The sequence below is a fragment of the Acanthaster planci genome, linkage group LG13, assembly GCF_054643075.1.
Source record: "Acanthaster planci isolate LZ-2023a linkage group LG13, COTS_SCS, whole genome shotgun sequence".
Taxonomy (NCBI): Eukaryota; Metazoa; Echinodermata; class Asteroidea; order Valvatida; family Acanthasteridae; genus Acanthaster; species Acanthaster planci.
The window spans coordinates 7,694,052-7,708,628 of NC_141789.1; the positions used below are offsets into that span (position 1 = coordinate 7,694,052).

At 41.4% G+C, this 14,577-nt stretch overlaps 1 protein-coding gene across 7 annotated transcripts in view; it reads right to left on the reverse strand.

The window, feature by feature from the left end:
* The window catches only part of ciao1 (cytosolic iron-sulfur assembly component 1), a 118,033-nt gene that overhangs the window by 39,018 nt on the left and 64,438 nt on the right, over positions 1 to 14,577 (reverse strand). For all 7 annotated transcript variants that reach the window (XR_002598595.2, XR_002598594.2, XM_087145218.1 and 4 more), the window contains exon 4: positions 13,426 to 13,627. Coding sequence is in view for 5 of the 7 variants with exons in the window: in XM_087145218.1 (XP_087001344.1) it covers positions 13,426 to 13,627 (202 nt within the window). In the remaining 2 variants the exon portion in view is untranslated. The remainder of the gene's footprint in view (positions 1 to 13,425; positions 13,628 to 14,577) is intronic.

Sequence of the window (14,577 nt, forward strand, 5' to 3'; positions counted from 1 at the left end):
CTGTATTGAATGATGTGATATTGACTAGATTTCCATACAACTGATCCATTAAGGCTAAGTCCTTGTAAATTGGTTTGGATATTTCTGATGTATACATTTTCGACATGATCACCTTTTGAGGAACATTATTTTCTTGTGTTCTATAATGTACCTAACATATTATTGTTGATTTCAAATCATTTGGTTTGAACTTCATTGAAGTATTTGTTTCGGTAAGTTGGCAAGTAACTTTAACCACTTCATGATGCTGGGCCGGCATGACTATCATTTTTTCCGTTTTCAAAATCCTTCAAAAATTCATCATTTCATTTAACGGTCGTTTATAGTCGCACAAAGTAATCTTTAGGCACTACTCTAAGTTGGCAGGTGACCTTCATTGATGCCCGAGTATTTCAGCCAGGCCTGCAGCCTTGTAAACAGAGCTCAGATTGTGCGGTGTTGTATATCTGTCACGAACCTGGCTTAGTGCACTGCTGACCTCTTTTCAATAGGGGCCAGATTAGCGTGCAGCGGTGCTGTGTGGCTCATCGCTGCAGAGGTGGAGCGCTTTTGTCCGCGGTGGTAATCCGCTCACTATAAATGACCCAAACCCTGGTATACAGTTTCAAAACAAGGCTGGATTATCACCACTTTTGAGAGTGAAAAATGTTGGGAATGCCCAGCAGCCTGGTCTTTTGTTCGAAGTACGGTCTTTTGGAAAGCATGGCCAGGACCACTCACACATAACAAATTAGAGTGAGTCACGCAGAAACTGGGATTAGACTGGTAAGGTGTAACTAGGAGAGCAGATTTAAGGATGTGTGCAGCTTTTTCCCTCTGATAGTGGTCAGGCTTCCACTGCTCTTTTTGGAAAATAACTCCCTTGATTTTACAATGCTTAGCCATGCAGATGAGGTACATTTAATCTGGCTTTAAGACTCAAATCAGCTTGTTAAGATTTTAGGAGACTGTTTGCACAACCCATAGGGAATTTTATAATGCCTACTTAAATGTTTAAGATGTGATGTTTCCTAACAGCAATTGTATCAGAAGGATTGTAAATGTAAATAGCCATTCTATCCCCAGACTTCAAAGAGTGCAGAACATTGACCCTACACCAAGCTCAACCAGTGTCTGATTGCTTTCATTCTTTACAAAATACTGGAGATAGATTAATGTACACCCCTGGGTAACTTTCAGTGGGTTTCCCCGGGTGTAACATATTTAACGAACACTTTTCTACAATTGGAAAACGTGATAATGGTCCCTTGTACGAGCCTGGAAAAACCGATAATGCTGATGCTCCTATCCATGACTCCTCCAAGGATGAATGAGTGATACCTCACATTACAGAAGAATTTGTTCAAAAGCAAATACCATCAATGTCAGTAGTGAAATCAACAGGTCCGGATGAGATAAGTATAAAAATGATCAAAATGGCTTCTCCATGTATTACCAAATGTCTAACACATATTTTTAACCTCTCCATCACATGTGGGAGATATCCCAAAGACTGGTAACATGCTCTGGTGACACCAATTCACAAGGGCGGAGACAAATATAGTATAAGCAATTGTCGTCCTATCTCTATACTGCCAACTGTCTCTAAAATTTTGGAAAGGTGGGTGCACTCGTCAGTATACACTTACCTTGAAGAAAATAACCTTATTCCTAGTTGCCAGTCAGGATTTAAACCCTTGCACTCAACTGAAACCACCCTACACGATTTGACAAATAGGTGTTTCCAGGCTATGGAGCATGGAGAAGTTACAGGTAGTGTATTTATAAATCTCAGTAAAGCATTTGATCGTGTTGACCATGAAATTCTTCTGGAAAAATTGAAAAAGCTTAACATGTCTACTTCACTAATCGGTTGGTTTAAATCATACCTAAGCGATCGTTGTCAGTTGGTAAATACTGAGGGTGAGATATCAAAGGTTCTGCCACTAACTGTTGGTGTCCCACAGGGTTCGATTTTAGGACCGCTTTTATTCATTATTTACACAAGTGATCTGCCATCCTGTATCCCATCAAATTGTAACTTGTATACATATGCAGATGACTCCACTCCTATATTAATGAAATAGAAAGGAATCTGAATGGAGCTCTTGACAGAATTCTACATTGGTGCTCAAGAAACAAACTTGAACTAAATACAAACAAAACCAAATGCATGCTTATTGGCTCAAGGCAGAAAACTGCCAATACAGAATTGAATGAACCTCTACATTGCTGATAGCCCAATTGTCAAAGAAAAATCTCGCAAATGCTTGGGAGTTATTATTGACGAAGCACTAAGTTGGGGCCCACATGTTGATTACGTAAGAAAAACAGTCTCATCTAAATTAAGTATGTTAAACAGAATCCGGAACTACGTTGGACAAAGTAGCCTGCACACACTTTTCATTAGCTTAGTTATTCCAACTCTAGAATACGGTTCCACGGTATGGAGAGGAAGATACACATCCCACGATACCACTCTTAACAAATGTCTGAAAAGAGCTGCATGGATAATCCTCAAATCCTCTCTCACCCCCTCAGCAAGTATGTTTGCGACACTGAATTGGGTGCCATTTTCCGAGAGATTTAACCTTTGCAGAGGTCTGTCCTGCCAGTGAACCTAGCCCGATTGGACGGGATCTTGATAGTCTGGATGCGTGGGCAAAGAACAACCACCTTGGGCTCAACCCTTCCAAATGCAAGGTTATGCAAATCTGTTTTCAAAAAATACCACCTAAACCACCATGTGTTAATATTGGAGGGGCTGAGCTTGAGGTGGTGTCTGAAACTAGGCTTCTGGGTCTGATAGTCCAATCTAATCTTAACTGGCAGTCTCAAATTAATGACATGGTCTCAAAAAGTAGTCGTAGTCATAGGCTATACATGCTTGGTCGCTCAAAAAAGTTTGGTGTGCCTATCGATGACATGGTTTCTGCATACACTTGTTATGTTCGCCCTATTTGTGAGTATGCAGCTCCCATTTGGCACGGTCGTATTATCCTTGGAGTTGATTACGTCTCATATGTAGATGCTTCTAATTCATTAGGCCTCCAATCTTTGGAAGACGTTTGGAAGATGTCACTCTGCTCCCAATTTGCTAATAAATGTATAAAATCTAACAGATATGCAAATTGGTTTCCCCAAAATAGAAGTGCCCATAGTATATCTCTTAGAAATTCCAATAATTACCGGATCCCTCATTACAAAACCAACAGGTATGGTAATAGTGCAATACCCTTTCTGTCTAAGCTTCTTAATCAAATTACCTATCAAGTTTTTTATGGACTCATGTCGTATTGGGTTTCTCTCTTGTTTTTAATAATTTATTTTTTATCATATTTTGTGATTTTTATTTGCTATTTTGTATGAATGTTAAAAACCATGTAATTCAGCTTAATGCTGCAAATTGATTTAACAAAATATGAATATGAATACTTCATACATGAAGGTGGAACATCCACACCTTTCAGCTCTGTTAGCGATGGGTAAACAGGGCCGGCCGAGGAAGGATCAGCTGGGGTCTCCCAGGAAAAGAACAAAACATGGCGTTGGTTTAACTCGCTGTGTTCAGCGGGGATCGAAACCAGAGGCTAAGGTTAACCACAATGAAACCTCCTGTATCGCCCTGGGCCCAACCCAGAGGAGTGACAATTCACAAGGAACGACTTGTGATGGCGCCACAAGCCCCAGCAGCAGCGAAGGACACCAACAGTACCAAGAGCAGGGGCCACACAACCAGGACAATGCTCGGTCAACCACACACAGGAGGGTCAGAGCTACGAGTAACAGCAGACGCGGAGCTGACCACGCTGATGGTGCAGTGAAAGGCACATCTTCCCGGGCTGCTGACCAGCCATGCCACCGGACCTTTTCTTCAGGTGAGGAAGGTCGTCCTACCCCGACTACACTCTACGGGCCCACATCATCAACTTCTGATGATGTGGCCTCGCCTCGACCACAAGATCCCAACAGTTTGCCCTCAACCCCCCCCCCAACGGTCAGCAGGCAACATGAGCAGGAACATCAGTAGCAGGCATTGTGCAGCCAACCAGACAGTCGTTTCATCAACCCAGCCACAGTCCGGATACGCCAGTGGTGAAGTGCCTCATGTACCACGTGAGCAGCCTCCATCAACACTAAATGGATATGCGTGTAATGTTGGCCCAGATGTTCAAGGGGAAGGGGGAGGTTTGAGCGTAGGAGGGCAGGAGTCCATTAGGCCTGATAATTCACTAGTTTCACTCCTGCCCAGCACAAGGGGGTGGGAGGCAACATAATCCTCTTTCCCAGGCAACACTCCAACTCTTTCCCTATCTGGCTGAATTGCTGGCAGTGGGCACATCCCCGACAGGACAAGGGCAGTCTAGCTACATGTAGGTCTAACTACTGATATGGGGCAAAATAGTGTGGATGCCAGGACACATGATCCAGTCAAAATGGTTGCCCCTCTTTCCCTAAAAGGTGATCTACTAGGCATTGGAGTACCGAAAAATGTTCGGGACAAAATTTGGAAAGGATAATTTGTTGATTTCAGTCTCCTCGTACAGAAACAAAAGGGTAGTGCAAGCTTGGGATGGGTGAGCCAAAACAGGAATCCTGTGGACTTGTCACTAGTTCAAAATGGGGAACACATTGTGTTGAGGCAGGCAGAATCGACTCAAAAGATATGGTCCATAGATTCTTGGACTGACACATTCCTGATATTCAGTTGTATATACTTGCACGCTCGTCCTGAAAGTATGTTACCCCTTACTTACGTGTTAATCCCCTTGGATTAGTGCCCAAGCAAACAGATGGGGAATACCGTATGATACACCACCTGTCGTAGCCACTGGGCTACTCCATCAACAATTTTTATATTGGATGAGAATTGTGTTGTTCAATGTGGTAAGTTGGATGATGCAGTAGACCTGGCGGCAAAGTTAGGTAATGACGTCCTACTGGCTAAAGCCGACATAAAATCAGCTTTTCGCTTACAGCCAATTTCTCTGGCAGACTTTCAGTTGCTAGGCATGAAACTCAATGGGAAGTACTATGTTGACAGATGCTTGCCTATGGGTGCCCGATGTGCACCAGCATACTTCGAAAATTTTTACACGTTTGTGGAATTTGTAGTCAGGAGAAATTCTCACTCAAACGGGGTTATCCACTATACGGATGATTTTTGTGTCGGTAAAAGCGGGCGAGATGTAGGCTCAAGCTGGGTGCTGTTCATTGATCTTATAGCCATGTGTGAGTTCTTGGGCATCCCGCTTGCACAAGAGATATGGGAAAGTCCAGTACAGTCTCTAACATACCCTGGGCTAGAAATTGATACCACAAAAATGTAGGTTCGCGTCCCATTAAAGAAGCTGACAGAAATTCAGCAAAAGATAAACAAAGTTAAGAACGCAACCATGGTTACATTTAAGGAAGTACAATCATTCGTGGGTTCAGTAAGTTTCATCTGTTGGGCAGTCAAACCAGGCCGGGCCTTTCTGAGGAGGCTTATTGATCTTCTCAAAGTTATGGCAAAAACGGATACCAGCCATGGGATCCAATTGTCAAAAGGTGCTAAAGCCGACTTGACCATGTGGGGTAAATTCTTGGAAGCCTTTAATGGCACAGCTATAATCACTTACCAAATGTGGAGGACAAATCAGGAAATTGAACTCTTCACTGATGCCAGTGGGTGCATTGGCTATGGGGGCTACCTTCAAGGTAAATGGTTTCATGGCCAGTGGCCAGCCAAGGTCACAAACGGGACATACTCGATTGCTTGGAAGGAGATGTTCCCAATAGTAGCAGCCACAGAAATATGGGATTATAAATTAATTGGGAAGCAAGTTGTATTTTTACGGATAATATTGTAACAAAATTAGTTTTATATTAATTTTGTTGTGTGTTATATATTTTATTTTAAATTGTTATATTTTGATGTACATGTATATGTGCCGTTTGCTTTCCATATCAGTTGATCCGGATTTAAATGTAGGACTATACAACTAAGTTTAGTTCCACTAAATGGAACAGTCCAACATGCCACACCTTTCATTGTTAAGTTAATTAGCCTACTGGAGACTTCTACCTTGGTTCAATGATCTTCTATTGTACAAAGATTCCTGGGACTTGGCATGCCACACTCTTATTGTTTGCATTCATTGGGCTATCTATAAAACTGGAGTGTAAAAATTCTTACTAGGGACTTCTTTGACTGGGAGGGTCAGGGGAACATCTACAACTGGGATGTTCCTGTGTCTTTTTTATATGTAAGTTTTTGTGTTTGTTTCTTTAACAAAAACTTGGGATATTCCGCTCCAGCCATTCCTAATATCTGGATTGCTATGCTCTTGTGCATGTGGCCAGGGTATTTTTTTCTGTTACAGGTCCATTTCGGGAGGGGGGGCGACGCCCGCTTTGGGTTTGAGGTCTGGGTAGTTTGTCTTCACATGTTCACATGTGTGTGATTTAAAATGGCCAGCATGTGCAGGAGCATATTTAATGTCATTGCACCCTGCATGGTGCAGGGAGCAACTACTTGTAGTTAATTTGTTCCCTCTATAGCCATATTCCTGTGTGATTATTACTTGATTTTGTTTATTTTTTTTTTAAGAAAATAAACAAGCCACTGAAAGATTTCTGCGGATTGGCAAGTTGGCCAAGTATCATATATTTCAGTTATTTTCTTTGATCTCAAGTTTGTTATCAGGGTCCTTCATGGATTCCTTTACAGTTTTTGGTGGCAGCGGTGGGATCAAAATAAAAAAAAGAAGAAAAAAGCAAACAAAATCAAGTAACTAATCAAGTAATCAAGTAATTGTTGCTAACTCCAGGCACCGCAGGTGTGTACGAGGGGGCAGTGAATGTGTTTGGAGATTTTCGGGCTGAAGCAAGATTAACACTGGGCTATTAAGAGTGGGAGAATTCACTGTCACTGGCAAAGGGGGATCAACGTACCAAGTTCTCGCTCGATCGGACATTGAATTAACTGATGGGCCTACACTACTTGTGGGCATTTGCTATTCCAAAACAGATCAACACTGACCCTTAATATCCCAGCATGACCAGGGGGGGTATTTCCAGTGGTTGCCATTGGTCAATACCTACAAGTGAGACCACAAATTGTGGTTCCTTTATTTTGTCATGGCGACGGTCAACCTCTCTCCCCGTTGTCAGCTCACAGCAGTGTTGCACAAAACATTGTGCCATGCAGGTCTAGTGGCCCAACAATATGAAACTCACTCTTTTCACATGGGAGCGGCCATCACAGCAGCACTGAACGAGGCCTCAGCAGAGGTTATGGGCAGATGGGCAGTCATACCCTGATTGAGCAAGTTCTATTAAAGAGAGCTTAGCAAAGTAGCCAGTCGAGAATTTTCACGAGTACTATTACTGTCATATCATTAAGCTGCATTATTGTTGCAATTCCCTATTCATAATCCAGCATTGTTGTACATATACATTTGTGAGAATTGTTTTCGTCTTTAACATGGTAGCAATAATTATTGCTTTGTGACAAGAAGAAATGCATTGTTGAGTCAATTGCTTTGGAGTGACACAAGTGTTAGTTCAGGGAGCCACGGAACAAGCTCAAAGTTGGAGCTTAGCAAGTATTGAGTTTGAGAATTGTTAGGAGAACTATCATCGACTTAGCATTTGTCCTAAGGTCTGCATGAAGACTTTAGTTTTGGCATTAATCAGATTGCAATGCTTAAAAGGTTCAGTAATGGAGGTTTCAACACTACATGGGTAAAACCTTTTGGGCTACAAGCTCAATGTTGGAGCTTAATAAAAGGGGGCACTTGAAAATTAGATGGTATTATCATTGAGCTCATAGCATAGTTGCACAACTAAACAGAAAGGCATTGTCTGTTAAATTAATCAGTTTGGAGCGATAAGAGTGTTACTACAAAGATTTAAGGAGTCAAAGTTAAATCACCAAGGTAAAGGTTGGATATACATTTATTGGAATTAATCAGTGATTTAGTGTTAAATGCTTTTATAATGGAGATTTTTACTGTCCGATTCTCACCCAAGGCACCGTGTGGCCTTTTAAATGTGGTCTCCACAAATCGCTGCTACTCATCAAGCAATTCAGTTTTGTTTTTGAAGTTTTTGACAGATAACGGCATGGCAATGTCAAAGGTTCAAGTGGTCGGTAGTATTCAGACCACAAAACAAAAACCAAAAAGAAACACTCCGGATGGGATTTGGATGGTTTAAGCCCAAGGATGGGGGTGGCATTGCCGAATTTGGGGAGTTCACGAGTGGGCCGGCGCAAACGGACGAGCAGCTATCGCCGGGGATGCTGGCTCGCATCCATGGGTTGGTATTTCAGGTTTGCAGTCACCTCCTTGGACTCTTGTATTGCTTGTTTAGCATATTGCTGCTAATTCTTATTGTTGTGGCCAAATTGTGTATTGTTGTACTGAAACTTCACATTTGGTGAAAGCTTGTTAAACCATGCTTGCCATCTGTGCTGAGCGAATAATAAGAATGCTGCTGAAATAACCACAGAATTTGCCTGCAAGTGTGATTCTTTTCACCAAAAGGCTTGTGCCCCTACTTGCAAAACCAAATTGTGAAAGGTCACGACAAGGTCATCAAGTAGTGCAGGATTTTACACATAGAGGTTGGCTAGCTGCCAGGGCTGCTGGCCAACTTCTTGGAGCATGTGCAGTGAAAAGTATTACTTTGTATCTATTGGTGGTTGGTACACAAGCAATGAAATAATGACCACTTTGGCCAGGTTCTCGCTTGGTACAGTCGGCACTCCTCCTCCCGCCCTATTCATCTTGCTGGCAGGGGTTCGGGCACAAAGGACCACTGATGAGCACCTTTAGGCTGGGAGCGGGGATCGTCTTGTCAGACTGCCTTGAATGGCAACCTGGATAGTTTAAGCCCAAGGATGGGGGTGGCATTGCCGAATTTGGGGAGTTCACGAGTGGGCCGGCGCAAACGGACGAGCAGCTATCGCCGGGGATGCTGGCTCGCATCCATGGGTTGGTATTTCAGGTTTGCAGTCACCTCCTTGGACTCTTGTATTGCTTGTTTAGCATATTGCTGCTAATTCTTATTGTTGTGGCCAAATTGTGTATTGTTGTTGTATTGCACCTTGCACTGGCAAGGATTAAAACTTCACATTTGGTGAAAGCTTGTTAAACCATGCTTGTCATCTGTGCCGAGTGAATGCTGCCAAAATAACCACAGAATTTGCCTCCAAGTGTTCCAAGATAGCAAATTTGGGGTTCATAATTTGAACATGAAAACATGCAACCTGAACCATGTCTTCCTAGATTTACATCAAAGCAAAAGCACTCTCACTTGTCCAGAATTGCTTGGTCAATTTTTAATGTTTGAAAAAATGCAACATTCAGTGCACGTAACTCAAAAAAAGGATGTCAAACAGTCTTCATATATGGAAGAAGAGTACAGAGATAACACAAAAAGAAAGAAAAATTCATTTCCCGGATCTTTTTAATACTTTATTATAAAGGTTATACTACCACTTACCTAAATTTGGTCTTTCAGTCTGCAGATTTGGGACATTGTGGAGTAAGTTGTTTCAATGTAGACCCACAAGTCCCGGTCTCTTCCTGACGTCTTCTATCTGCCTTGAACCTGTTAATGAAGGACCGTGCTTCATCGACAATCGTGAGATACACGTCTTTCAATGGTGGGTGGCCTTTGGGTCTTTTCACCTTCAACTCCTGATTCGGAGCTTTGGTCTTTGGACTTTCATTCAGCCAACTAATGTCCACTTTAGGACAGGTTGCAATAATAAAAAAGAAATCAGTACTTTTCTTAAGAGACATGTTTCACATATATAGGGATATCGATGAAATGCATCACACTCTTTTTCCAAATTTAATTTTTGAGTGCTCCATAATTTCTTCAGGCAAATCCCCCCCACGCCACGCTACAAGTCAATTTGTTTCACTTTAGCCAAAGTCAATGTAACAGCACATTTTCTGACAAAGCATGGGTATTTCTACATGTAGTTCAATTTTTTCCTGTCTAATCTGACAAGATTTTGTTTTTAGAAAACATTCTTCAGTTTCCAAGAGTAATTAAAGAACACAAGTAGCCTACCAAGTAAATACGTGTATTATTTTAAGACCATATCAATGACAGGTTCCACTGGGCGGATGTAACAGGTAAACAGAAAAATGTCACTATATATATTGAAAAATGTCACTATATATATATTGCGACCTTTTTTTTATTTCGGACCAATTGTCACGAGACTGAAAGCATTGTGGGCGTAATAGTATTTACCTGAACGATTTTCAAGTTTACAACACAGATTTGGCAACACTGTTGGGTAAAGTTGATTTGAACCACGCAAGAACACCGTACTGACCCCAAGGAATGGTAATGCGTCCGTCTTACACCGGACATTGTATCGTCGAATGTCTGTTTCTGTGACTCAGAACACTGCAGCGGGTTGCTCGCTATACAAATACATGTGCTGGCATTCCGCCTTGAAAGGGTAATTTGCCAACCCGTGGCCTAAGGCTTCGTCTGTGAAATCCCTGGAAATCGGTCAGGCACCCCGTACCAGCACGACGTGGCTAGTGTCTTAGAAGTACCGACTGGTGGCGTGTTTCGCGTATAAACACTGCTTATTAAGGAGGTCTGGAAAATTACACTCTTTTCAAACATCAGACTTCTTGCCAGCCACAAAATACCCATAACCATGTCAGCAAGTATTGGTCCTTTAGGCAGTACGGCAATTTTCATTGGGAAAACTGGAGAAATATTTCAAAAAGGAGTTTGAAATGTTGCATAGTTCAACAAAATTTGAACATGATTTCGATTAGTTTTCTTTCGTGAAAAGTCACTTTTCTTTTAATTTGCTTATTTCAAATATTTTATTTTCTGACAGAAGAGATATGTCATAATTCTTTCACACACTTGCTGAATTTTACCCCTTCCAGGGGCTTTGTTATTAAGTGGCAAACAATTTATTATAGGACCTCCGACACAAGAAAATATCGCTTTTGTCGTCTGCTAGTATTTTTTGCAAGCTGCCAGCACACTGAAGGCTGCTGCGCATGCACAACTGCAGAAACTAAATGTCCACACGGCCTATGGCAGTGAAACATACGTTACACATGCATTACTACACATGTACTGAGTATGCATAACCTGTGCATGCACTAATGTACATCTTCTATTGTGCTGTGGTTTTAGCTGTTGTTGGCATATCTTAACATTAATTAGGCATTCGAACAACACACTGTTGCATCTCATTAATGAAATTATCTGTGACAAACCAACTGAACACTTACATGGAATACTGAGAATAAAGCATTTGATCATTTAATGATAAAATGTCATGAAAACGATAACATGACATTGTGCTCAGGTACACATTAAATCTGTTCTAACAGAAACATGGTAGAACATGAGAATTTGGATGAAGCTTCATGATCTTCATCGGATTTCGACGGTAAAAGTTCAGATTTGTCCACATCTGATCAGGCCAGTTATTGTTTGGAAGTCACCTCAAGTGGTAATGAAGAGGAGGTCCTGCTTGGGGCTCAGTCGAATATGTTTGAGCCCGAAGTTTTGGACGATTCTAACAGTGATTCCTTGTTTGACAAGTAGGACGAAGATCCGGAGGTACGCCTCAGTAACATCGATTGGTGAGGAGTTTTTTTAATGATTGTTATTTGAAAAAGGGCTTCCTTTTAGGTTAATGATAAAACAGTGAAAGATTCAATGTCTCATTGTATGCCTCGTGTGCATGGACCATGATGTGGGTGCACGCCATGTTTCCCAGATTTCCTTTGACTGTGTTTTCAACGTCTTTCAACCTAGTATAGTTTAAAGTGTGGTCTGCGCTCTGCAGCCAGTCCAGTGTTGCCATTGCTTTTTGGTCCAAAATCTTTGTTGTGCTTCAGGATTATTCAGACATGCTTTAGCACATCATGAACAATTTCATGTCTTAAAAACTAAATTCAAGCGGCAAGTGTAGTTTACAATACATGTACATGTAGGCCCTACTTGAAATGTGCATGCACACACTGATGTACACGTATGCCTCCTAGCATGAAGCTGTTTATAGCTCCATGCTCCTAGTTCCAGGCTACTTGTATATCACAATTTCTGGGGGCTCTGGCTTATTTTTTTCAGGGAATGATATGTAATTTTTTATGTCTCAGTAATAACTTGGAAAGAGTTCCATAAACGGACATCGCTTGAAAGACTGAAAATGAAACTGATCTGAAAATTTCTGTCTGCCTATGGAGCTCTTTCCCTAAAAATTCAGTAAGCCTAAAAGTATTTTTTCACTGCTAGGTCTGTTTGTGGTGGTTGCCAAGCAATGGCAACTGTTCCTGAATGTGTGTGCTGTGAAGAAATAGGTCAAGTTTCTCGCATGGCAGATTCATATGATGGACTGCATCACGCACCATTCTCCAGACTTCCCGCCTTCACGCATCATCGGACTAATCCCTGTCTCCAGAATCCTCCACCAGACTACTTAAGCTCCACTCCCAGTCAGTATCCAGCATTCTCCTGATGACGAGCAGAGCATACTGCTCGAAACGTCGAGTACCACTGGTTCTTTTCAGAACCGCAAATACTCACAAAAGAGATACGTCCATGGTGCTACCGCAAACCTATTTTCTATTATACCTCTTCACCATGCAAACCTTCAAGACTTATCTCCTATTTCAGAGTTGTGTTTTTTTCTGCTATTTTAAGGTTGCTATTACCTGTTATCTAAAGTGAAGTTTTGAAACTGTTAAGCTCATACAGATGAAATCTGTTATTTGTTGAAATGAGGACACATCCTTTCATAGCATTTAGAGCAAGCGGATTATCACCGCAGCGATGAGCCACACAGCTCTGCTGCATGCTAATCTGGCCCCTATTGAAAAGATGTCAGCAGCGCACGGAGCCAGGTTTGTGAACAAAAGAAACTTATGTAACACCGCACAATCTGGGCTCTTTTACAAGGCTGCAAGGCCTAGCTGTGTCAATAGACTTTGTCTGTCAGGCTAAAGTGGACACTGAACAGTCTTTCTTGTGCTTGTAAGTGTCCAGTAAATGAAGATAGGAATTTTTAAGGAGTTTTGAAAACAGAAAAATATGATAATTATCCTGGACCAGCTCATCAATATTGATAACTGCCACCGGCAGCAAGTGGTTACGGAGGCAATGATGTAACAAAGTGTTTGGTAGAGGCCGCTGCAGCCAGCAACAGTGAACAATGCTTTACTACATGTAGTTGCGTTTCCCCATGGTTGGCCCACTGTAATAATCCTCCTGTTAGTTTGCCTCATCCCAAACTACCTGATTCCCGCTTAAAAGACGTTACATTATTTAGGCAAATGTGAAGCTTTCAAATTAATATGCATAAGTACCAAAATCTCACAGGCATGCAGTCAAATGCATACACACTTAACACATGTACATGGACTTTTCTTATGTCATTAGTGTGATAACTTTCCTTACCATCTTGACAATCAGGGTGACAGCCTTGCCATATCTTCACTGTCTTGTCATCACTGCAAGATGCTAGTCTTGTTCCCGTTTTATCAAAGCTTATTCCCCAAACAGTTGACTCATGGCCTGCTAATGTATGAACACAGAACCAGTCGTCGTCTTCTTCATGGAACATTTTGATGGTGCTGTCATAGCTACATGATGCAAGAATCTGTAAATATACAAGTTCAAACCAGTTACTATATATATAAATGTAGACATTTCTGTTGTTTGCAAATGTTGACCAACATTTTGTACTGGTGGCCAAAGTTTGTAAAATATTCACAACTTTTACCTCAAAATGCACACTTTGCTTGGTCAGTGTAGTAATGGGACATGTTCTTCCTATTCAGCAGAACTATCTATTATTTCAGTGCTTTAATATTTCCATGAACTTTTTGGGGTGGGATGGATCATGCTAGGTGGGGTTGGTTTCTTTGTTTGCTGGGGTTTTTGTAATCATGGGCTCTGATACAGCAAAGGCACAGAATATGGTGCCTATAAAATGTCAACAAAGGCAACGCATGATATTCAGATGCAAAACTCAAAACATTTCCACAAAAAAACCCAGATTTATCTAAAATCCAGAAAATAGGAATCATTTCCAAATCTTGCCTGCTCTTATTTCATAGAAAGAAGGACAGATGTAGATTTCAGAGTATCTACCTCCTTTTTTGAAAAGGTACACGTAAGGCATATGACAAAATACATGTGCATATATACACATGCAAGTACATGTATATATTTAGGTAGACCTTCCCATACAGTTGGAACCGAATTGTGAGGGCGTAACTTGGTAAAGCATGCAAAGTGGTTACCAGGTTAAGGGAATTACACAAGTGTTGAAATATAAACATTATGGGGAGCAACAACATCATAGGAGCAAGTTTTTGTTCTGAAACTTGGTCCTGACTTTACCAATAAAGGGGAATCATCAGCTTAAACACAGGGTTATAGGGACCACAAACATGTTGAAACATGTACATGTATGTTATGAGAACAAAGATATTATGGGGAGACAAATTTTTGTCCCATGAGATGACTTTACTAACAAAAGGAATTGTCCCTTTTAGTAGAGACGAGCCGGTTTGAGATCAGTACCCTTTTCCCACTTCCCAGATC